Genomic DNA, 27317 nt, shown 5'->3' on the forward strand with positions numbered 1-27317 from the left:
TCTCTGTTTGGACACTCTCCATCCCCATCTGTTAGTAGAGGAGTCATCTTGCCTTTTGCCAATAATTGTTTTTCTTTTCCTGCATTCATTTATTTTTTAATTATTTCAAGGCAATGTTCTGGTCTGATCTGCTGAAACAGCCATTTATGTGATGGGTAAACACGTTTTATTCTTTGGCGAATTGTGCTGATTGTGATTGCCATGATTATGATTTCCAATCAGTTGTTTTTGCATAGCTCATTATTTCAGTTCCATCTTCCATTTAAGCAATATCACATGAGCAATTGTGCTGTTGTACTAAATATGGCAATACAAATCAGTGAGGACATGAACTCACATTTTAATACCTTGAGGTGATCGAACTGAACATAAATTTCTCAAAGAAGATGGGTGGGATTTTTTTTGTGTGTGATTTCTCACATCTTCTCCTCTCATTTACACACAAAGCTGTTTAAAATAAATCTCAATAACACCAGATGGCTTCTATCTCTTCCAATATGGATCCACAAGATTGGGCAACAAATCACACCAGACCAACAGATACAGAACACGTTCTGTCTCTTGCTCCTCTTTCTGAGAATATTAAAAAACACAGCCACAATAAATGCTCAGAAGCTTTCTGCTATATGCACAATAAGAAGCAGGTATTTTGTTATATAAGCAAATACATACATTATTAACAGCTGATCATTATAGTGTTGTTATAGGGGGGACCCTAGTTGGATATATTTTATATTTTTAAACCAGAGATTCAGAAAATTCCACTATTTTGCATAGCGTTTGGAGGCTTTTACATGGATAAAAGATGGATATCCTCTACATTTTGAACTGGAGCTCCATCCCCCCTTGTTCCCCCCATTTCCAGCCCTGGTCATTTCATAACTGAGGCCTGATAGTGAGTACACAAATGGATAGCATGGCAGATCAAACAGGAAGTCCTCATTAATGGCATGAATGAGGATGCAAACACTCTAAATGTCCAATTGATCCAGCAGGGACATGTGGGTGTAATGTTTACAGTCCTAGCGGAAGCACTTTATGACTGAGAAAGCCATGAGTCAGTGAATTGAGTGGGACCATTTTTAATAGCTCCACTTTTATCAGATACTCATCAGATCAAGGCCGTTTGAGTGGTGTTTGAGTGTGTTTGTCATTGGTTCTTTTGGGTTTTGTGAAATGCTGTGAAAGTGACGCATGTAAAAGACGACAGAGGACCAAATCAATCCCATAGCAAGGCTCTCGAATTATGCATTATTAGAGTGGTTTTCAGCAAAAAGTGCACTTATTGCTTTATTATGGGGTGACCTTTTTGGGGGATGTGGGGGGATTGTTTCGTAATGAATGACATTTATGGATGATGAAATGGCATATTCTGCATGTAAAATCTAAGAGACCAACTTTTGGATGAATTCAATGGTAGAATGTCCTTTATTGAGAAGACGATCACATAATGCATTATGACTTCCTTAGATGGTGGAAGCAGCAAAGATTTTGATTATAATTAGAATTCATTCAGTGTTGGAAAGCCTAAAATAGGTTTATTACATTAAAAATGAAGCATATTCATTCATGCTTATTATAGTATTATTAGCTAAATAATCTAAAAACCTTGACTTTCTGAGTCTTCTAAAGCTTAACAGTTATGACCTACAGTGAAATGCTCAACTCATTCTGGATGTGAAATACTCTGTTTTCTTTAATGTGTCTGTGAGTCATTTGGTTTTACTAGTAAAACTGTATAATCTATTAAAATGTCTGTATAGCCTATTAAAATGTCTGTTAAATGTGAGTTATTCAAGCTTCATGTCCTACTTCCTGCTGAACTCGCTCTCAGTGACTCTCTCTGTCATAACCAGGTTGGCTGTATAGGTAATGTCATCTGTTTGGCCTAATTTGATCAAAGCTCCATTCTTATGATATAAACTCTGTAACATGATGCTAGAACAGATATATATATACTGGTTTTTAAGATCAGAAATCAGGTGAAATGAGGCATGCTTTTTTGTCTGTCTGCTGGATAAATGTGAATTTTATTTAAACTGACTGTACCTACCTCTTTCATGTACTACAGAGTTTCAGATTTCTTTGTCCTTAAATATAGAAGCTTATTTCCTATTTAAAAGAACACATTATTCTAAAGATTCACTTCTTTGGGGAAAGTGAAATCACATCTCAGATTCTTCATTTATTCTCCTGCATTGTAAGAAAACACTTTAAAAAGCTGTTAAACTTCAGCATATTCAGCACATTTTGATCTCTAGCGCAGTACGTAGCTCATATAGCTGCCTTCTTCACCCCTGATTTTCCATTACATCTGTCTGGAGGAAAAGGGGAGTTGTCATTTGGATCCTGTCCTGAGCATTACATCACCAAACACATATATAACCCAGCAGCAGACATGACCAAGACGGAAAAGGTTTTGGCCTGGCGCCTGGTCAAAGCGTGCCGTCTCTAAATGACCTCTTCCCTCAAACTTCCTGGAGCTGCCAACCCTCCCCTCTCTTTTCCCCTTACAGTGGAATTTAGTATGAGTTAAGCAGACAGCAGCGTCCGTGCCATGCATGAGCCATTGCATCATAAGGGAAGAAGTATTTTGTCAGTGGAGCAGTGTCATAGACCTCAGTTATGTGATCAAAACACTGTTACAAAATAAAGCACATTTTATTCTGCCAGCAGAAATAATCCAGAAATAAAAATCCTCCTCATTTTCTCCCAAAAAACAAAATTTTATCTACAACATATAACCTTCAAAGAAAAACAAAAAAAAAAAAAAACAAAGGTAACACTTTACTTGAAGGGGTGTGCATAAGACTGACATGACACCTTCATAATCTTGACATGACACGTGTCATGAATATGAAGGAGGTTTTATGCATGTTTATGACAACTGTCATTAAATGTCATTCGCTCAATTATGTCATTTTTAATGCAAAGATGACATTGTTTGAGATGTCTTTGTTACGACAACTTGACATAAACCAACACATCATAACTTGAGTGTATCTTTCTCATGACAACTTGACATTAGCAAAACATCATAACCTGTCATAAACATGACATAGCAGATTAATGATCAAACTTAAAAAAAAAAAAAACTAATTAGCTTTATGGGTTAACATTACATGACATTATTTTGGTAACATTTCAGTATAGGGAACACCTATATAAACGATTAACTATGACTTTTCCCTCAATAAACTCTTAATTTACTGCTTATTATAGTTAGTTGTTAGGTTTAGGTATTGGGTAGGATTAAGAATGTAGAATAAGATCATGCAGAATAAGGCATTAATATGTGCTTTATAAGTACTAATAAATAGCCAATATTTTAGCCATATGAATGCTAATAGTAATAAGCAACTAGTTAAAAGACCCTAAAATAAAGTGTTACCATTATTTTATAACAGTGTCATCTTTTTTACGAAATTTGAAATTGTCTATTATCTGACCTTCTGTTGGAGGAAACTTAAAAAAAAAAAAAAAAAAAAAACATGAAATGAAAAATAGTCATGACGCTGTTATAAAATTATTTGTCAGAGTAGTCACTTAATGACATTTTAATGACAAGTTCAATTTGTACCACTGTACTTGAGCTCAAGATACATATTCATGACACTATTATAATGGCCTCATGACAGCCAATGTCAAAACCAACCACATGACAGTTTAATGTAATGTTAACCCATAAAGCTAAATGATGTCAAGTTGTCATGACAAAGACACTGACAGGTTATGATGTATTGGTTTATGTCAAGTTGTCATAACTCGGACATCTCAAACAATGTCATCTTTGCATTAAAAATTACATAATTGAGTGAATGACACTTAATGACAGTTGTCATAAACATTCATAAAACCTCCTTCATATTCATGACATGTGTCATGTCATGATTATGAAGGTGTCATGTCAGTCTTATGCACACCCCTTCAAGTAAAGTGTTACCAAAACAATATATATATATATATATATATATATATATATATATATATATATATATATATATCATGCACGTAAGATTAAGTGATGATCGTCGTAAGTCAGCTCAGCAGTGACCGTCTACTTCCATGAAGAATTGTGAACAACATAATCGAATCATTAGTCATTCTCCCTGCAACGGCAAACCAAATGTAAATTTATATATATCTGATCCTAATATATAAATTATATCTTTAATCAACCACTATAGGTGAAAATTTGTATATTCTTTTTCACATGATCACATCATTCACAGTGCTTCATATGAATGGATGGATGTCATGACCATGAGTTTTGCAAGTTGTTTTTTTAAAAGGATTTAAATGATTACATTCAAAATCAATTAGGGTTTCAGTGACTTATACTATATAAAACAATATGCCAGAAGATCGATATGACACCATACAATCAATGACTATAAATCAATGTTTTATTTTATATTATATTTTCAGATTATAACATCATTCACAATACTTCATTTAGGATTTAAGTAGACAAAAGTCTTTATTGAAGTTTTTAAATAAATAAACCATGAAGTCATGAGCATGTAGTAAGCTGTTTTTTTAATAGATTTATGTAAAAGATTAAATTCACAAGCAATTGCAGGGTTTAGGCTATAAAACAATACATCAGAGGATGAGAATATGACATATTTTTAATCAATAACAATAAGTCAACATTTTTATATTTTTTTACATTATAATGTTATTCACAATGGTTCATAGAATGATTTACACAATTATTATTTAAAACTTTTTAAAACAATATGTCAGAGGATCAGAATATGACATCATTCCCCTTCAGATATAGAAAACTGATTCCATTGATAAAAGTGTTAACAAAGGACACCAGGCAGAGAAGCATAAACAAGAATTAACTGTAAATGCCCACTTCTCTCCATGACGTAAATCCTTAAGGATAGATGCGTGGGTTTGCTCATGGCTTAAGAGTGAAGGTTTGTGGAGTGCCTCGGGAAGAGGACATTAAAAAACCATCCCACAACAACAGAAATCAAACAACAACCACAATTTACAGTTTTAGCATTACCCTTATTATCCAATGATAAAAATAATAATTTAAAAGAAAAATAAGAAATAACTTTCTTACAAAGTCCCAGGCTTTTTCCCCCCACAATCTGAGGTTGGTGATTTAGCTAAAACTCATTTTTAAGGCCTGTCCACCAAATCTAGTGCTAAAAAAGCATCTTAATCTGCTTTATTAAATCATCATTAAAAAAAAGGTTTAATAGGATTCTGGTACTTTAAGTAGTTGAAGGCTTTGTTGCATTCTTGCTGTCATGACAACTACAGTAGATCTTTAAGTAGCTTAAGATGTTGCCATGTAGCTTGTTTTGAAACATGACAAAGTTCAAACGGGGTTCTATTTAGACTCTATATTGATTCAATTAAAAATAACCCTTTATGTTTAACAGGTTATTTCAATGTTTCTAGTCATAAAGTATGTTTAATGGCTGTTTAATTCATAACATTTAATTAAAATTAAAAATGAATGAATCCAAATGATCCTAAAAGTTCCTTATATGAAGTGTCTGACAGAACCCTTTATGGCTCTACATAGAACCTTTTCTTCCAAAAGTGTATGCTGGACAGGTGTTGTTGTGCAGTGCTTTCATATTCCTCTATTTGGATCTATTTTTTCACACTGTGGTGCAGCATGTTGCATTACAAAATGTTTTTGAATCATTTATTGTTGTAGTGCTAAGGGCTGTTTCTCACATACTCATCAAGGTCAAAAACACATGTAGTGCTAGAGGAATTATTTTATTCAAAATAAACACATTACTCTGGGCAGAGAAGTTCTGACCTCAGAGAAGCATCTCAGTTATGCTGTGTTGAATTCTTTCAGAATGACTTCCTGCTGATGTTGCTTAGGAACAGCCAAGGGGCCCTGTGAATGGGTGATTAGGAGGTCAAAATGAAAACCTTATTTCTAGAAAAACTTCAATTGAATAGATTTGTTTCAAACTGCTGGAAACTTCAGTAAAACCCTCGCAATCTCGAAATCTCTGTGGTTGTTGTCAACAAAAACAATTTCTTTCAAATTCATACAATCTATTAAACAATGCTTACATGGTTTTGATGTTAGATTAGATGTTGTACACTGTTAATGTTAAAGCTGCAGTCCGCAACTTTTTTGTGTTAAAAATTTACAAAAATTATATAATGAGAATATACAACATGAATCCATTTTCCAAACCGTGTTTTTGTCTTATCCTGAATCATTATGGTACACTTATAATAAGTGTTTATATTCGGACTATTTCAGACCGGACTGGTAGGACTCGCCGCAGAGTATCACAGTAACTGTGTGACTCGCCATAGACACACATACACGGAGAAAAGTAGCTCCGGCTACAATGTTCCTCCGCAAGACGCGTGCAGTTCTGTTTATTAACCGCTAGAGGGCCAAAAATCGCGGACAGCAGCTTTAAATAGCTGCAGTCCGTAACTTTTTTGGTTAAACATGATCCAGAATCAATTTTTGAGCAAGTACATAACCAGCCAGAGTTCAAAACTATCTCCTCCTTACCTTAGCCTGATTCACAATGGTAAGCTTGTACTAATGTTTTATAATAAAATCGGTACTGGTGGGTTGGGTTTCCGTGGGAAATTGCAGCCTTTAGACTTTGCATCATGACACGTCTGTTTACATAAAGAAGGAGTCCCAGCTAGTAGGCTATATCATGAGGGGATGCTGGAACATTTATAGCCTTTTCCCACAGTAGCTGCAATAATTAAATTTATTATTTTAATGTCGGATTGTAATCCATAAAGGTCCAAATGACAATCATCAGTGACAACTGGATATTCACCCGTAGCCAAAAGCAAAAGACTTCGGAGTTGCTACAGAAATTGAAATACAGGTAGTGCTAATACACACTAAATACACATATGACGCTTTTCCACTGCATGGGATGGCTCGGTATGGAACGGACACAACAAACCCAATAGATTTAAATAGTCAGTAACAGCCACCACAGTATCATTTGTTGGCGAAAATTGCTTTAAACGACCGTCGCACGCAACTTGAAAAAAGAAATGGCTGTATGTAACTGCAATTGCAGGTTTCAAACAGAGATGGTGACAAAGATGGAAAACTTACAGACTGCAGGGGTCACATAATGCCATTTTTGTTCAAGTTAATATGATTCTTTAGGGTCTAAATGAAAAGTTTGTAATACACTTTAATTAAAAATTCTCATTAATATTGTAAGAAAACACTCATTTTACCTGGTCAAAAACAGCTCTGTTTTCAGCAAGCCATTTCAGTGCTTGTGTCTTTAAATGATAATGAGCTTTGGTCACCCCGCCCCTCTGTTCTGTGGGGCGTTTTGACACAACACACGTGGAGTGTTGCCTTGACAACAGCTGAGGGTATATTTTGGAGAAAGAATGGCAGCGGGAGTCTCTGAGGACACATCTATGCAACAGTATCAATTTGAACCGGAGTCGGACCCGACGAAGTTCGATGATTAAAGGTGCTCTAAGCGATCCTGGGTGGAGTAACTTCCTGTTGACGTTCGAAGTGTTGTCAAACAAAACAGAGGCTAGCTAGACCCTCCCTCCTCCTCCCCCTCCCCTCTGTGCTTCCTGAAACAGTCATGAACGCGCATTTAAAATCATTCTTGTCGGTTATTGGCTGGAGCATGGTTATTATGTTTTGTGGTCCAGGCTGCACCAGTTTGTTTTTATTGCCATTTTCGGAGCTTGTGGCGACTATAGAGACCGCGTTTTTTTACAGTGTGTTCAGGGGACAGGCAGCTAGTGGATAGTGAGGAGATGTTTGCTGTATGTGACAAAAAATGTTTTGGCCTAAAAACGAAGTTTTTCAGTTATCTGTTACACTCGGATGTACATCACAATATGGAGGAGAAGATCTGACACTACTTTCGTTTCATAGCAACTTTAAAACTCATAGAGGCCGAAACAAACTGAGAGTAAAAACAGTCATGAACAAATGCAGTCCTTTCCTGTAATAAATTATGTCATTAGGATGCATCATGGATCTGAGCTGATGCAGAAAGGAGAGTTCCCCTTCTAAAAATTCATGCTCATATTAAGTCATTAGCATCGAAACACAGAGAGGTGTTTCTGCCTCCCACACCTGATGAGCCGGCGGAAATGCATCACAATTCACCCACTTAAAAATGCATATCTTCTCACCTCCCCTGCACACACACATACATGATCACGCGCCACCACACTCCTACTAACACACACCCACGGTTCTGGCATCCTTCATTTTGCCCACTGAATCATTACACGTTTTGTAGTTTTCATGTCATGTCAGTCAATAAAGTCAAAGCATCCAACCAAAGTCTCAACCAGTGTTTGATACTTTTTTAGATATTTTATATATATATATATATATATATATATTTAAAATGCTAAAGAAATTGACTAAAATGAAAGTCTCAATCAGCATTTGATATATTTTTAAAATTATATACACATACAACATCCATATATATATATATATATATATATATATATATATATATATGTGTGTGTGTGTGTGTGTGTAAAAATCAAGAAAAAAATAACATTTAATTTTAAATTTTTTGACGAAGTAAATTACCAACATGTGAATAAAAATAATAAAAATATTCATTTTTCTTAGTGTTTGGTATGCCCCCTTTTGCCTTAATGACAGCAAGCAACCAAGCTGGCATGGACAGAATATTCATTTGATACTGATGCCATAACCTTTATTTCTTTAACATTTTTGCAAATCCTAAAACTCTGTTTATACGCAGGTTCAACTGTATAAAAAAATCCCAATGTGGTCTGAAAGTCAAGGAAACTTGTACAAACAAATTAAATAAGTAAAGCTTCAATCAGATGTCACCACTGTTGAATTTAATCTACTGCGCTATCACGGAGGAGGTGGGAGCTGTAATTCCCACATTTGTGAAACCGCTCGGAAACCACACACAGTGTGACTTGACGCAGATGGTGGGCAGGGTTTGTTTTTTTTTCTCCTCAGAATGCCATATTATGTGCGTCACAGACATATATTTTTGATTGGGCCCACAGATGATATGTTTTAAAATTGCATGGAATAGCTTTCTGATTATACACATGACAAACTCTTTAAAACATGCAATGATTGTATTTACTCAATAGTACAACATCCTAAAGCTATTTGGCATGAGCTATTATTGTTGATACAGAGCATTAATGCTGTGGTCATTGGCAGTTCCAGCTGTAATTTGTTTTCTAGATAATGTGTAGTACATATGATCCCTTATTGCTCACATTTAGGCTTATTCAGGTAAGAACCAATGATTGTAAAGTTGCTGAAGGTCAGTGCCAGCTATCAAATGTAATGCAATCTGACTAAACAAGTATTTAAATGTTAAACCTATATACAATTTCAATAAAATCATTAACTGAGCAATCATTTAATCAAGGTTAAAGATCTCATCAAATGTCCTTTTCTCCTGTGGTGACATATTTTCTACTGAATCAGGAAGCTGGAAAAAAAATAATTTCACACTTTCGCACTAATAAATTGAGTACTGGTAAAACATCTATTTTGATAATGAAATATTTGTGATTGCTGTAGGAATAACTGGTCAAAATACACTGATATTTTGGAATGGCTGTCAGTGGAGAAAGATGATTATTTTTATTATTATTAATATTTTAATATTTGTTTAACTTGCAGGGGCAGAAAGGGCCATGCTAACCAGCCAAATCACTGAATCTGAGACTAGCATTAAAAGCCACAAAAGCCTGTTTTAGAATGTCTTTAATGCATACAACTTTACGATTTATCTTTATCATGCTTATTCATATTGTATGCAATCAATATAGTTGTTTTTCTGACCTGAATATACAAGTAAGTTTTTATATTTCTGTATTTTCAATGAAACTAGCCACTGACTCTTGGGCTGTACTGCTCTCTAGTGGTAATGACGCACTACGACATATTTACAAAATATGGCTCTCTGGAGGCGCTGAAAAAACTATATACTCACTGTTTTTTTTAATTAATCAATTTTATTTCCATTAAGTTTTTTACAACAATATCTCTACCTCTATACATATTAACCATGCAGAATTGCTGCTACCAAAAATCTGTGTGATAGAGTCCTAAAACGACAACTAAGAAAAACTACATTATTAAATTCACAGTTTACACCATTTTTTCGCGATAACGACCGACTGTATGTACTTTACTTATTGCACAGCTTCAATTAAAATGATCACTGAACGCTCATGTTACTTCCGATGACGCTGTTGACCAATCAGAATCAAGCAGTACTTATTTCAAAAAGCTTTAGCCACAGTCAGCTTCGTGTCATCATATTTATTGTACGATTAAAATAGTAAAATAGTTGTTTAAAGGGTTAGTTCACCCAAAAATGAAAATTCTGTCATTTATTACTCACCTCATGCCGTTCCACAACTGTCCTTCGTTCATCTTCGGAACACAAATTAAGATATTTTAGTTGAAATCCGATGGTTCCGTGAGGCCTTCATAGGAAGCAATGACACTTCCTCTCTCAAGATCCAGAAAGGTACTAAAAACATATTTAAATCAGTTCATGTGAGTACAGTGGTTCAATATTAATATAATATAGAACCACTGTATCTTCATCGGAGCACAATGAATCAGTGTGTCGAATCTGCTGTTCGAAGCGCCAAAGTCACGTGATTTCAGCCGTTGGCAGTTTGACACGCGATCTGAATCATGATTCGATACACTACTGATTCATCTGTGCTTAGATGCTTCCTGAAGCAGTGTTTTGAAATCGGCCATCACTAAATAAGTTTATTTTTGTTTTTTTGGCGCACCAAAAATATTCTTGTTGCTTTATAAAATTAATATTGAACCACTGTACTCACATGAACCGATTTAAATATGTTTTTAGTATCTTTATGGGTCTTGAGAGAGGAAGTGTCATTGCTCCCTATATGAAGGCCTCACGGAACCATCGGATTTCAACTAAAATATCTTAGTTTGTGCATGTTCTGAAGATGAACGAAGGTATTACAGGTGTGGAACGGCATGAGGGTAAGTAATTAATGACAGAATTTTCATTTTTGAGTGAACTAACCCTTTAAGAAAAAGATAAATACAACTACTGTTCTTTTAATATGAAGTGACAGTTTTCTAACAAAACCTTTGCATTCTTTACAATGTATTGAAAACCCAAAACGCATAACGAGACATTATATGTGATTATTACAATTGTATTTTACAAATTCATTCAAAATAATAAAAATAAAAACTAATTAGTATCCAAATTGCAGGTGTTATTTGCTCTCGTTTTCCCCAGTGTTGCTCGCCTTGTTGTGATCCACTGTATTTTGATGGCATCACCAAACCCAATTTTGTTGAATTTCTCGTTGATCTGAAGAAAAAAATGACTAAAATGGAACAACAAAACCCAGATATGACAAATATATTGTTATATTTCATCATGTGATTTTGATATGTATTGATGACATTAAAACATTTGGCTTGGAAGCATTTCAGAGCACACAGAAGAAATCATTTTTACCTTATCTAACATCTTTGATCTTATTCCAGGGTCCTTGAGGTCCAGTTGTCCATCAGTATTCACTTTCATTCGCAACACCACCCTTTTGCCTTCACCTAAGGACACAGGTACAAAAAAAAAAAAAAAAGGCATACGAACATCAAAGAAAAATACGTTTAGGTCTAAATTACCATTACATTTGCTAAAATGCAGAGAGATACTCACTTTGGCTACAGAAAAATGAATATGTGAGTGTGCAACTCTTTTTTGCCAGTTTCCAAGAATGAGTGTCTATTGTGAGACAGTTCTGAGTCTGGGTATTTTCACTTTCCGTAATGTTTTGTGAATCAGACTCAAAATTCATATCAAACCCCCCTATCCATGCATTAACTGAGACAAACAATGGTAAAGAAGCTTTGATTTTGTCTATATCCTCCTTACTGTATACAAAAACCAGATCTGTGTATTTCTGTCTGCAGTAGCTCTGAGCATCTGTCCAAGTCATTACGTTAGTTACATAAAAGAACCGCTTGGGAAGAAGAGAGTAACCACCAAAAAGACCTGTAAGAGAGAATAGGTAGCCTATCAAAACACGGAATCACAGACTAAACCTATTTAGAACACTTCACAATGTTTAAATCATTGCACAGAATTGGTGACATCTCTTTGGTCCACTTATAAAAATGCAAAAGATTTGTTACCTGAGAGAAAAAACAGCAGCGCAGTTATCACATTCATGCCTGCAGTGTCAAAGCTCACGTCGTCTTGTGTTTGGAGTAAGATGGCATCTGAACCAAGCATGCATGTGTGATGATTATATCTATGTTGCAGCGATTGGTTGACACATGTCAGCATCATGTTGTTTTGAATAGGACACATTGTCCTTCACAGGCATCTTGCAAACAAAAATACCCCATTTGTTTGTTCCATCCCATCATGCAACTGAGACTACTGACATAGGTTCAGATGTATATTTTTGTTTAAATTTATACTTGTAACTTTATTAATTTAACAAAAATGTGAGTACACTTATATATGGGGATGACTCAGGATCGGCCTGTTGTGATTTAAAGGGATAGTTCGCCCAAAAATGAAAAGTCTGTCATCATTTACTCACTCTCAAGTTGTTCCAAACCTGTATGAGTTTCTTTCTTCTGTTGAATACACAAAAAATATTTTGCAGAATGCTGTTAACCAGACAGTATGGAAGTCAATGGCTACTGTCAACTGTCTGGTTACCAACATTTTTCAAACTAATTTTTTTGTTAGTAGGGCTGTGCAATTAAAGGGTTAGTTCACCCAAAAATGAAAATTCTGTCATTAATTACTCACCCTCATGTCATTCCAAACCTGTAAGACCTTTGTTCATCTTCGGAACACAAATTAAGATATTTTTGATAAAATCCAATGTCTCAGTGAGGCCTGCATTGACAGTAAGATAATTAACACTTTCAGATGCCCAGAAAGCTACTAAAGACGTATTTAAAACAGTTCATGTGACTACAGTGGTTCAACCTTAATATTATGAAGCGACGAGAATACTTTTTGTGCACCAAAAAAACCCCCAAAATAACGACTTTATTCAACAATATTTACTGACGGGCGATTTCAAAACACTGCTTCATGAAGCTTCAAAGATTTACAAATCTTTTTTTTCGAATCAGTGGCTCAGAGTGTGTATCAAACTGCCAAAGTCACATGAACCATTGAAATTTCAAAATGTTTTGAAACACTTATGACGTAATGAAGCCTCGTTTACTGAAATCACATGACTTTGGCAGTTTGATACACGCTCCGAACCGCTGATTCGAAACAAAAGCTTCAAAGCTTCATGAAGCAGTGATTTGAAATCCCCCATCACAGATATTGTTTAATAAAGTCGTTTTTTTTTTTTTTTGGTGCACAAAAAGTATTCTCGTCGCTTCATAACATTAAGGTTGAACCACTGCAGTCAAGTGAATTTTTTTAAATATGTCTTAAGTAGCTTTCTGGGCATCTGAAAGTGTTAATTATCTTACTGTCATTGGAGGCCTCAATGAGCCATCAGATTTTATCAAAAATATCTTAATTTGTGTTCCGAAGATGAACGAAGGTCTTAAGGGTGTGGAATGACATGAGGGTGAGTAATTAATGACAGAATTTTCATTTTTGGGTGAACTAACCCTTTCATCGCAATCAAATTTAGATTTCGATTGTGGCTTCCAACGATTATGAAAACAAGATAATCGAGGTAAAATGATTATTGTGCCGCTGCCACATTCCGTCCAGTGCACCTTCCTTTCCTTCACCTTGGTGTGCTTTCGTTCTTCCCAACGCCAAATTTAACATCCAAATCAGCTGAATAAGTGAGTGTTGTAAAACGCAGTCCACTGATGCTAAACTGCAGGATGTGCTTGATATTAAACAGTGTTATTAATGCATCTGTGCACCCTCCGAGACGGGGCATAAGCAAAGTATACCGGGGGCTTTAGATGCGCACACAAACGGTCAAATAGCCTACACACAAGTATGTTGAAATGTTTTGGTAAATATCCACATAAACACATACATTTTTGTCTTAAGTGAATGTAAACACTGAGAAAGAGTGCATGTCACAGTATATTGGATCCGTGCAACTCTTAAAGTGACAGCAGCCTCATAAATCTGCTGCAGTCATTAATGTTAATCAAACAACAAAAAAAGATAAATCACTCACTGCTCTTGGCTGAATAACTTTTATAGTTTTAATAAGAATTAGCATATATTTAATGTTTACAGCAGTGTTATTTTATATTTGATTACTTTATTCAGTTTTGGTTTTAGGCTATTATTTATCTGAAAACCCCTGTTAGTACATCTTCCTGAAAAACCAGCAGCACTGTTTATTTTTTTTTTATTTTTGTTCTGTTGTATTTTTTTTTGCTGGTTATGTTTGTAATTAGTTTCTTTGTTCTTATCGTATTGCTGACTGTACTTGTCTTCTCTAATTGTTTTGAGGATATTTTACTTAAATTAATTAACCTAGTATTAGTTTTCACTAACATTTAAAATGACTCATATCATGAAATAAGACTTTGATCATATCACCCACCAATAATCATGTTAAATAATCGTTATTTCAGTATTGAACAAAATAATCTTGATTAAGATTTTTGCCATAATCGAGCAGCACTATGTTTCAGGACCCTGTTAGTCATTTGTCTTGGTAATAAAAAAAAAAAAAAAAAATGATTCTACATTTTATTATGTATTACAACAAGGTCTCAAGATCAAATTATTTTGTTGTTAAAGCAAAGAAAAGACAAGAATTACCCTGATTTAATATAATAATTATTAATCTGTAGAGTACTCTTGAGCTGAGCAGGTGTGCAAATATTTTATTGAAATTTTCTATATACAGTATATATTTATTGTTCTTGGTACTACAGAATACGGTCTAATTGTACTATTATGCTATTCTTGAAAAGTGATACATCATGCGGCATTAAGAAAATGCAAATATGGCATTTGTTAGATAGCTGATCTGTGCCCGTTTGCATCACTCTGAATTTCACCAAACGGTCTGTCTGTCTATCTATCTATCTATCTATCTATCTATCTATCTATCTATCTATCTATCTATCTATCTATCTAATCTCTGTCTGTCTGTCTGTCTGTCTCATATTTTTTTTCCTTCGCCATGTCCCTTTAGGAGCTTCATAGCCTGTCTGTCAAACATTTTGCTTCCCCGAAGAAACTTTGTTCCCTCAAAAACGTTGGTGTTCTTTGTGTGCAAATGCAAAGATTCTCAGGGGAATGTAATACTTTTGTAATACCTCCCATCTCACATTTCCTTCCTTCACTTTGTCCCTTTAGGGTCTATCAATCTATCTATCTGTTAAGCTGTTTGTACAAATAGTTCTGTATGTTTATAAGAGTCTATAAAGTTGTATTAGAGCGACTTATACAACATTTTATGTTCTGTGATTTTATACCTCAGTTTGTGTTTTTAAATGTAACTGCAGCATAGCATCAAAAGAGCCATGGCCAAACTGTTGATACTCTTATGACCTGGAACAGGAACACCACATAAGAGGAGCAATATGTTTGTGGTCTGTCTGAGCTCAAAACTGATCAAGTTGAATTTAAATCTCTTGATTTGCTAATTTAATACATTCTACAAGAAGATTTTTGAGTGAGTTCATTGACTACAGGGAGTGACAGGATCCTCACAGGTGGTTTTGAATAGGTCACAAAGTCCTTCACAGATGTTGTGTAAACAAAATAATAGTAGCTGCTTTTTTACAAGTCAAACATGGGAGTGAATCAGCATTTAAAAGGAAATAGCAATTCTGCCTTCACATAATAAGTAGATGGATAAATAGATTAGTGCTCATATTAGTTTTGTCCAGTTTATACTGCTGTCAATTTCCAGCCCCATGCTCTTCAGCTTATCACTTATCTGGAAGACCAGCAAGAAAGAATCAAATGATCAACGAACATAAGCAGAAGCTCAACCGAACATGAATAACACACAAGAACAAACCTCTTCCGTAAGCTCAAAAGTGCTGCATAACCAGTGAGGTTCATTCTCGTGTTATGCAGCACGTTTGAGCTTCCGGAAGAGGTTTGTTCTTGTACGTTATTCATGTTCAACTGAGTTTCTGCTTACGTTTGCTGATCAATGTTTACTTGCGTGTAAAAGCTTAAATCTTTTCATCATAAAAAGCGATCGAGTCTCTTCAGAAAATTTGGACTAAACCGCTTGATTCATATGGATTAGATTTCCGATCTCTTTATGATCTTTTTGAAGCGTCAAAGTGTTTGTTGCAAAGGCAGTCAATGGAGAGACAGACACCTTTTAGATTTCAAAAGAACTTCATTTGAGTTCCGAAGATGAACAAAAGTCTTGCGAGTTTGGAACGACATGAGGGTAAGTTTTTAATGACATAATTTTCATTTTGGGCTGAACTAAACCTTTAAAAACCATTTAGTCATGCATAAACTCATCTAGCACTCTAATGTTCAAAGATACAGGCTGTGTCCAAAGTCGCATACTCTCTTGAGTAGGTACTTATTTTGAATAAGTAATTACTTCACAACCGCTAAAAAAGTATGTTCTATGTATGAATGTGTGTAGTATAAAGATAGTCTGGACATACTACACTCTAAAAAATGCTGGGTTGTTTCAACCTAAATTTGGGTCAAAAATGGACAAACCCAGCCGTTGAGTTACATTTTTAAATTAAATTTTTAACCCAATGGTTGGGTTTTTCCATATTTGACCCAAATTTGGGCTGAAACAACCCAGCATTTTTTAGAGTGTACATTCGCCATTTTGTCATTATCATGTGACCTACCAGCATCAGTTGCATCGCTTTACTGTCATTCACAAATCCTCTCCCGTGGCCTCATATGATAGTAAAATGTCCATATCAGAATGTTTCTGGAAATAGTAGGTCATCTGGGTACTCTTTGCCTTCTCTTTTATGAGTACTGTGAATGCGAAAGTAAGTGAATACTTATTTTGTAACATACTGTTTTTCGCCTACTATATAGTACACTGTCAGAAAAAAAGGTACAAAGGTAAAAAGGTACTTATATGTACCTTTAAGGTACTAATATGCACCATTTAGGGGTAAGGTACAAAGATGTACCTTTTTACCTTTGTACCTTAGGGTACCGCCCCAGTGACAGCACTGTACCTTTTTTTCTGACAGTGTAGGGAAGTATGCGATTTTCGGATGCAGCCACAGTCTTATTTCTTGTCATTGTTTTGGTACTTGTTTGGTATTTCAAATCATTTTTAATAACTTTTGACTGCCATGCTGACTGAAATGTCAGGAAGATCTGATGAAAGCTGTAGGAGTAAATTCAAAATGCAAAAAAACTAGTCAAGGAGAAGTTGCAGTAAATATGAGCAATCAGAAGGATAAGGGGAATCAGAAGAAATAAATAAGCAAGCTTGTTTGAATAAGTGACTTGTCTTTGTGTTTTTTGGTCCTCTGAGTTTGTCATATATAATTACTATTTTAAACAGCTGTATAAAAATGTACTTTTGAAAAATGTACTTTTAAAACTGTACTAACTGGCAATGGATCCATAATTTTAACCAATTGGACTCAGTATGCCAGAGTGGAAGGCCACGTTTCAGACAATCTTACACTTTAATAAAAACAAGAAATAATATGAAGAATGAGAATGTGATGCCATTATCTTAAGGAACTATTTGTAATGGGTGAATAATTCTGTATCCAGTTTATTTTTGTTTTGTTTTTGTTTTTTAGAATACTATTAGGGAGTCATTTACATGAAAAGGTAGCTTATTTTTTTTAAAACACAGACAGCTTTGCATAATAGCTAGCCTAATGTAAATAGAAAAAGGCTACTACCATGCTGCATTCATAGAGTTCGAATTTCCAAAATTTAGTTTTACAATGCAAATGAATCTCTCTTTACATATGGAAAAAAAAACATAGTATATTTAACTTATTGTAATAAATTACTCATCAATTTCAAAAGAAAAGCAGTGTATTTCTACATTTTAAATTGTACATGTCTGAGCATCTGAAAATGGTAATAATATGTACAGGATGTTTCTATTTCCCTCAAATTTATTATGACAACAATATCATCATATTTTACAAATCAAATTGGCAAATACACTAGTTCACACATATCTAAAAATACATTGGATACTCTAGAACTTTACAAAAATGCATTATACCTTTAATGTTTATCTTAATGTTGAAGTATTACATGTTGTTGTTGCAACGATATTTACATATGTAAAACTATTAGCCTATTAAATGGTAAATTTGAAGCTGTAAGAACACACAAGCTATTTCTAATTAAAGTTAGAGCTAGATGTAGTTATTAAAATACTTTGAGAAAAATAATTTCACAATCTATTTCAATAAATATATTATATAATATGGCCATTCACGATTTTTAAATAATGGATATTATTGGCACCCTTGGTAAATATGATCAAAGATGACTATAAAAATAAATATGCATTGTTTAGCCTTTTGATCTTTAATTCATAAAATGAGCAAAAATCTAACCTTTCACTGAAGGAAAAGAATTGAAAGTGGGGGAAAATCACATTATGAAATAAATGTTTTTCTCCAAAACATGTTGGCCACAATTATTAGCACCCCTAGAATTCTGTATGAGTAAAATATCTCTGAAATATATTCCCATTTAAATTTACATTTTTTTTTTTTAGCACACCAGGGTGATCATGAACATGAAATTGTCCAGCCATGACTTCCTGTTCCACAGGAGAACAAACATGAGGAAACACAAAGGCCAAATTCCCGTAATCATTCATCACAATGAGTAAAACCAATGGCTGTAAGAAAATAGCTAAAGCATTGAACATTCCTGTTTCCACTACCAGGGCAATAATTAAGAAGTTCCAATTAACTAAAGATGTTACAAATCTGCCTGGAAGAGGACGTGTGTCTAAATCGTCCTAATGCGCGACGAGGAGGAAAGTTTGAGGCACAGAAATCACAGCTGGAGAATTGCAGAGATTAGTTGAGTCTTGAGTCACAGAAAGCCTAAAAAAAAAATCAAACAGCACCTACATTCCTGTTTCCACTACCAGGGCAATAATTAAGAAGTTCCAATTAACTAAAGATGTTACAAATCTGCCTGGAAGAGGACGTGTGTCTAAATCGTCCTAATGCGCGACGAGGAGGAAAGTTTGAGGCACAGAAATCACAGCTGGAGAATTGCAGAGATTAGTTGAGTCTTGAGTCACAGAAAGCCTAAAAAAAAATATCAAACAGCACCTACATCCCCACAAGTTGTTCAGGAGGATTTCAAGAAAAATCCTCTCCTCTCATCCAGAAACAATCTCCAGCATATTCAGTTGTCAGACACGACTAGAACTTCAAACGGGACCAGCTTCTATGGTCAGATGAAACTAAAAAAAGAGCTTTTTGGCAGCAAACCCACCAGATGGGTTTGGTGCACACATGGATAAAAAGTACCCCATGCCCACGGTTAAATATACTGCTGGATCTTTAATGTTGTGAGCCTATTTTTCTGCTGGAGATCCTGGACATCATTGATTCTATCAAATACTAACAGATAAAAAATCAAAACCTGACTGCTTCTGCTAAAAATCCAATAATGGGCCGTGGTTGGATCTTCCATCAGGACAATGATCCAAAACAAACATCAAAACCAACAAAAAATGTGTCACTGAGCACAAAATGAAGCTTCTGCCATGGCCATCCCAATTCCCTGACCTGAATCCTAAAGAAAATGAGTGGAGTGAAATGAAGAGAAGAAGCACCAACATGCAGCTGGGAATCTGAAGGATCTGGAGGATTCTGTATGAAGGAATAGTCTCTGATCTCTTGTCAGGTTTTCTCCAAACTCATCAGGCATAATAGGTAAAGACTCAGAGCTGTTCTCTTGGCAAAAGGACGTTGCAAAAAGTATTTAACAAAAGGGTGCCAATAATTGTGGTCAATGTGTTTTGGAGAAAAACATTTATTTCATAATGTGATTTTCGCCCCACTTTCAATTCTTTTCCTTCAATGAAAGATTAGATTTTTGCAAATTTATGAATTAAAGATCAAAATTATGATTAAATATAGTATATGATTAAATATAGATTATATATAGTAATTTTCGCAGTGATTTTATTTATTATTATTAATATTTTATTGGTATATATATATATATATATATATATATATATATATATATATATCAGAGGCGTTTCCTCTGAGGAGGCAAGAGAGGCAGTGTCTCCAAAAAACTCGATGAGAAAATAATCAATATTACAAAAATAATGTTTTTATAGTTTGAAGAATGAATGGGAGAAAGTCACATGAGAGGAGGCAATGCCTCCATCATGCTATGACTGGATATGATCGGTTATGGTTGGTTTGTGCGATAAATCCTACCTCTTGTTTTCGTGCACATTCTCGAATCGGCCCGAATGACGACAATGATAACAATGGGAAAACTAATTAAAAAGTAAGTAAACAACTCATCATATAGATGTATATTTTATATAGATATATTTATAGAGGTGTATTTTTTATTATTTGAAACTGCTCTCTTGATGAAACACTTCTCCACCTTCCCCTTTTCTCCAGCTTATTTTGCTGTCCCTTTCCAGCCCCATGCTCTTCAGCTTTTCACTTATCTGGAAGACCAGAAAGAAAGAGTTAATTAAAAATTTAAATTATGCCACACCTTTAGGCTTTATTTCATCTTTAACCCTTAATATTAACAACAACCACAACAACAATAATGAAGGTTGGATGTAAGGCAATGAATTATAACACATTCTTGTTTCTTATCACTGTTTCATCCAGTACATACTCAGCAATTCGTGTTGATGCACCTAAATTTGAAACTGAACGTGATGTTTAAGGCAGAGACAAACCTCATTCAGGATGGCAGTCTGTAGTGAAGGATCATTCAGTGTGCAGTTATCATTATAGGACAATTTCAGTCTGATAATCTGTTTTCTAATGATCTCATCCTCTAGAGAAATACAGAATTACAGTCATTTTTAAAGAAGATTTTTTGAAGAAAATTTAACATTTTTAAAGACGATTTTTAAGTTGTTTGTAAAATCTATTTCAACCTCTTGTTTGAATCATTTGATTCTGTTAACTGGGGAAACTCACCTCTATAGCAAATAAAAGGACGCTTTAGATCACAGCTTTCATGAGCCCATTCCCCATAATCGGTTGTTGACATGCAGACACAGTTAGATCCTGAATTCTGGGATGGTTGACCTGCTGCCCAGTTTCTAAAGAAGCGGCTCCATTTGTCAGACCATTCCCAAGAGTCCAGGAACAGACCAAACCAGATATGGTGTCCAGCTAACAGAACATTAGTTATCTGGTTATTTTCCTCAGAGTTGTGGATGGAGGGCAGATCTGTGTAATACTCTCTGCAGTAGCTTTGAGCATCACTCCAGGTTTTATTGCTCTGCACCATGATGTATCCATTATTTTCTAATGAGAGATGCAAAAAAATAAAAAATTCAGTTTACAGCTCTTCGTTCCGGGTTAAAAGGCATAATAATAAATTTAAAAGAATGGGAAACTCACCATTTTGGCACACAAAATATTGTAGAGAGTCACATGCCGCCATATGCCAAACCCCAGAATAAGTAGACACGCAGTCTCCATTTCCATGCGTCTGTGAAGAATCCCAGTTAAAATAGTGAGAAGTCATGTCTTCTCCATTAGACCAAGCCCAGCGTGTCTGTGTCCCTCTCTTCAGTCCAATCCACACTGATCCGTTGTATCCAGCATCCACTATATTTACCAGCCTGTTCACATCATCCATGTTGTCTACAGTAGCCAGGTCAGTGTACTTCTCTCTGCAGTAACTCTGAGCCTCTGGCCATGACATTCTTACATTTATATAGTGGTACTGACGAGAAAGAGCAGAACTGCTCCAGAAGAGCCCTGGTAAAATCAACATGTTAAACCATCTATACATATACACATCATCATAAATACAGCTTATAAATGACCACACCAACCTGACAGCAGAAGCAGCACAAACAGACTCCCTTCCATGACTGCTCACACAGATCCTCTCTGCTGTACAGTATATGTGTGCTGCTGTTTTAGGAAAATAAGAGGAACTGAAAGATGATTAAACAAGTCATTGATAAGGGGGGTGGTGAACACTGCATGTACTGTGCACATGCTTTGAGAGGTAGATTACAAATTTTCTTAAACATTAGACAGTGTGCTGTGGGCTTTGCAAGCTTGGAGCTGGTAACTGGAAGGTTGCTGCCTTGATCTTCATAGACTGCAAGCCTAGAAGAAGCACACTTAAGAATACTTTTAAACTTTATTAGCACATAAGTAAAGACAAGTATGTAATTTTGTAACACAACTTAAAATGATTGGAATCGCAAGGACTTACAAGTTTTGTATAAATGTGAAAGAGGAACCTGATGATTCAAATGACATGTTTTATAATTTAGCATGTCAATATAACTGCAATTTTAAACCATATGTACATTTTTATTTTTTCTGTGATTTTTTTTTTTTTTTTTGGCCTGTTAAGACATTACATGTGATTTCACAAAAAATATTTAAGGTAATTATCACAAGAATGTTTTTTCATTTAAAACTATAGAGCATTAATAAATAAAACCTGTAACACATAATTAATACACCTATTATTTTATTACTATTAATATAGCTATTGACAAAGAACAACATTCATGAAAAAAAATGTCACAATCAATTTCAATGAATAGTGTATATTAGATTATATTTTATACATATATTATCCAATAATATGGCCATTATATTATTAATATTAATATATTATACAATATGGCCATTCATGTTAACAAACTTGTGGATTGACTCAGGTGTGTTCTAATTAGGGAGACATTCAAAATGTGCAGTGTTTGGGAGTAACATGATGCTCTAAAATGATACTCCGCGCTTCACAAACTGGTGCAATTTGTGGTCATCTGGTGGTGAAAGGATGAATAACACCTAACCAGTGTTGATACAACCTGACCCAACTGGGTACATCCGATTTCAAAAACTTAGATAAAAATGACTGAAAATATATTATAGATGGGCTAAGAATAATAATAGCAAAAACGACTACAACAGTTACAAAAAAAAATATATATATATATAGCTGCAAGCAGCGATGGCGGGCCCAAGCCCGGTTGCATCGCCAACACGGTGGCTTCAGGGCAACTGTGCACAGCGGGCAATAGGCATTTAAAACCTCCCTGAACTATCGTTTGTGCACCAGTCTTATGCTCCAAAAGCATGCTTTCATTAAATTTCAATATGTGTGGTATAAAAAATTATAAAATTAATAAATAGAGCCAAATCACAGAACCTGCAAAGACGATTTTAATATCAGTCTCAGGTAATAGTAAGGTACATGTCTACATTTTTCTGCTCACTTATGCAAGTTTATTTTAAACAGCCACTTTTATAAAATCAAGTGAAATTTACTTAAATAGTGATTTTTTAATAAATTTGAATTATATCAATAAATAATTTAAAGGCATGCGTTGTACATGATGTTTGCAAAAACAGCACATGACTTTCTATAACACCCATGTCGAGAAAACACACACTCTCCTTTGTAAAAATAAAACAAATATTTAAGTGTTGTATGAATCAGAACATGAAATCACAGGTGTTGGTAATAATAACTGTAACTCAAATGACATTTGAAAAGTAGTCACGTCCAAATAGTGATATAATGTCATGGTTCAATTTCAAATGAGTGTGAAATTATCATTTGCAGTTAAATATTTCTATAAGTTCATCAAAAATACACACACACACACACACACACACACACACACACACACACACACACACACACAGGTTTGTATTGTTGTCTTTGTGAGGACATTGCATAGACTTCTATTGATTTTAAATCGGGTCAATGATATTTTCTATCACCTAACCCGACCCCTACTCCTAAAGGCCGAAGTATACTTCAAACGATGTTCTTTTTCGTTCTCATTTAGGAGTAAAACGAAGTTTGAAATGCTTGACCAGCGATATACTGTAAACGAACATCTGATGCCGCCCACACTGCTGAGAGCGACGATTAGATGAATATGTAAATATGTGCCGTGCACTTTCTTCTCAGTGACAAAATAAACACAACAAAAATGAGAAAACAGCAAGCATTTATTATAGAAAGCATAAGAAAAGCGTCTGATCATAACAGCATGGGAATGTTAGCACGAGCTCTGCAAAGTAGCACTCCAGTCACGTCACGTCTTCATATAGCACTTTATTCAATAGATTGCTTAAAATCAAGCAGTTTTACAGTATCAAACATGAAAAACAGTGTTAGTGCCTCATTTTTTTTTTTACAAGCACAACTTTTTGTACTATAAAGCGGATATCCAGTTTGTCCATATTTTCACATCAGTTCATTCTTCGATTTTATTTGAAGTATACCGGGGCCTTAAACCTACCCATCACAGAAACATGTAACCATCACTAGATTTAAATAAAAACATATTTTGGCTGATTTATAAGCCTTTTAAAATAGTGAGGACCAGTCAAATGTCCTCACTAGTGGGTTGTGAAAGTATTTCACAAAATAAGTGAGGACATTTGGTCCTCTCAAGTATAGTCAAAACTAGTATAGAGAGGGACACAGACAGAGACCCTCACACACACACACACACACACACACACACACACACACACACACACACACACACATTCTCACGCACACACAGAAAGAGTCAGACTGAGAGAGTGAGGGGAAAGAGGGAGTGAGGGGGAGAGGGGTGCCACAGAGAGAGGGAGAGAGAGGGTGAAAAAATCCACATTTAAACCAAAATATTGGACTTCCTGTTGGTCAGAGCTAATGACTGTAAATTATGAAGAACAATGAGTAAAAATTAGAACAATATGTGTATCGAGTTTGGTGACTGTAGGTAAAACTAACCCCCCACTTTTTTCAAAAGGTGGCGCTATAGAGGCCCTCCTTCCTGCCCGTTTCTGAGGCTTTGCCCATGTCTACTGGATGACAATCCTGACATATGAGTTGAGTTTCATGCAATTTGAAGCATGCTAAGTGTCTCAAACCCATCCAAAACAAATATTTAAGTTTGATCTGTTGCTATGGCAACAGTGTTTGAAAAATATTAAAGATGATTAAACAAGTCATTGATAAGGGGGGTGGTGAACACTGCATGTACTGTGCACATGCTTTGAGAGGTAGATTACAAATTTTCTTAAACATTAGACAGTGTGCTGTGGGCTTTGCAAGCTTGGAGCTGGTAACTGGAAGGTTGCTGCCTTGATCTTCATAGACTGCAAGCCTAGAAGAAGCACACTTAAGAATACTTTTAAACTTTATTAGCACATAAGTAAAGACAAGTATGTAATTTTGTAACACAACTTAAAATGATTGGAATCGCAAGGACTTACAAGTTTTGTATAAATGTGAAAGAGGAACCTGATGATTCAAATGACATGTTTTATAATTTAGCATGTCAATATAACTGCAATTTTAAACCATATGTACATTTTTATTTTTTCTGTGATTTTTTTTTTTTTTTTTGGCCTGTTAAGACATTACATGTGATTTCACAAAAAATATTTAAGGTAATTATCACAAGAATGTTTTTTCATTTAAAACTATAGAGCATTAATAAATAAAACCTGTAACACATAATTATTACACCTATTATTTTATTACTATTAATATAGCTATTGACAAAGAACAACATTCATGAAAAAAAAATGTCACAATCAATTTCAATGAATAGTGTATATTAGATTATATTTTATACATATATTATCCAATAATATGGCCATTATATTATTAATATTAATATATTATACAATATGGCCATTCATGTTAACAAACTTGTGGATTGACTCAGGTGTGTTCTAATTAGGGAGACATTCAAAATGTGCAGTGTTTGGGAGTAACATGATGCTCTAAAATGATACTCCGCGCTTCACAAACTGGTGCAATTTGTGGTCATCTGGTGGTGAAAGGATGAATAACACCTAACCAGTGTTGATACAACCTGACCCAACTGGGTACATCCGATTTCAAAAACTTAGATAAAAATGACTGAAAATATATTATAGATGGGCTAAGAATAATAATAGCAAAAACGACTACAACAGTTACAAAAAAAAAAAAAATATATATAGCTGCAAGCAGCGATGGCGGGCCCAAGCCCGGTTGCATCGCCAACATGGTGGCTTCAGGGCAACTGTGCACAGCGGGCAATAGGCATTTAAAACCTCCCTGGACTATCGTTTGTGCACCAGTCTTATGCTCCAAAAGCATGCTTTCATTAAATTTCAATATGTGTGGTATAAAAAATTATAAAATTAATAAATAGAGCCAAATCACAGAACCTGCAAAGACGATTTTAATATCAGTCTCAGGTAATAGTAAGGTACATGTCTACATTTTTCTGCTCACTCATGCAAGTTTATTTTAAACAGCCACTTTTATAAAATCAAGTGAAATTTACTTAAATAGTGATTTTTTAATAAATTTGAATTATATCAATAAATAATTTAAAGGCATGCGTTGTACATGATGTTTGCAAAAACAGCACATGACTTTCTATAACACCCATGTTGAGAAAACACACACTCTCCTTTGTAAAAACAAAACAAAACAAAGATTTAAGTGTTGTATGAATCAGAACATGAAATCACAGGTGTTGGTAATAATAACTGTAACTCAAATGACATTTTTTGTAAAGTAGTCACGTCCAAATAGTGATATAATGTCATGGTTCAATTTCAAATGAGTGTGAAGTTATCATTTGCAGATAAATATTTCTATAAGTTCATAAAAAATACACACACACACACACACACAGGTTTGTATTGCTGTCTTTGTGAGGACATTGCATAGACTTCTATTGATTTTAAATCGGGTCAATGATATTTTCTATCACCTAACCCGACCCCTACTCCTAAAGGCCGCGGTATACTTCAAACGATGTTCTTTTTCGTTCTCATTTAGGAGTAAAACTAAGTTTGAAATGCTTGACCAGCGATATACTGTAAACGAACATCTGATGCCGCCCACACTGCTGAGAGCGACGATTAGATAAATATGTAAATATGTGCCGTGCACTTTCTTCTCAGTAACAAAATAAACACAACAAAAATGGGAAAACAGCAAGCATTTATTATAGAAAGCATAAGAAAAGCGTCTGATCATAACAGCATGGGAATGTTAGCACGAGCTCTGCAAAGTAGCACTCCAGTCACGTCACGTCTTCATATAGCACTTTATTCAATAGATTGCTTAAAATCAAGCAGTTTTACAGTATCAAACATGAAAAACAGTGTTAGTGCCTCATTTTGTTTTTAG

General features: G+C 34.8%; 2 protein-coding genes across 2 annotated transcripts; both read right to left on the reverse strand.

The window, feature by feature from the left end:
- Positions 1–11056: 11056 nt before the first annotated feature.
- Positions 11057–12699, reverse strand: LOC125251565. The gene is made up of 4 exons (XM_048164602.1): positions 12191–12699; positions 11715–12050; positions 11511–11605; positions 11057–11360 (listed from the first exon to the last, which is right to left on the reverse strand). The coding sequence occupies exons 1-4, from the start codon at positions 12366–12368 to the stop codon at positions 11238–11240; spliced, it is 732 nt and encodes a 243-aa protein (XP_048020559.1). The 5' UTR covers positions 12369–12699; the 3' UTR covers positions 11057–11237.
- Positions 12700–20185: 7486 nt separating this feature from the next.
- Positions 20186–22493, reverse strand: LOC125251454 (macrophage mannose receptor 1-like). The gene is made up of 5 exons (XM_048164478.1): positions 21982–22493; positions 21542–21904; positions 21113–21445; positions 20866–20966; positions 20186–20622 (listed from the first exon to the last, which is right to left on the reverse strand). Exons 1-5 carry the CDS (start codon positions 22016–22018, stop codon positions 20518–20520), a joined length of 939 nt encoding a protein of 312 aa, XP_048020435.1. The 5' UTR covers positions 22019–22493; the 3' UTR covers positions 20186–20517.
- Positions 22494–27317: the final 4824 nt, after the last annotated feature.

Source organism: Megalobrama amblycephala, linkage group LG17 (genome assembly GCF_018812025.1).
Source record: "Megalobrama amblycephala isolate DHTTF-2021 linkage group LG17, ASM1881202v1, whole genome shotgun sequence".
NCBI lineage: Eukaryota > Metazoa > Chordata > Actinopteri > Cypriniformes > Xenocyprididae > Megalobrama > Megalobrama amblycephala.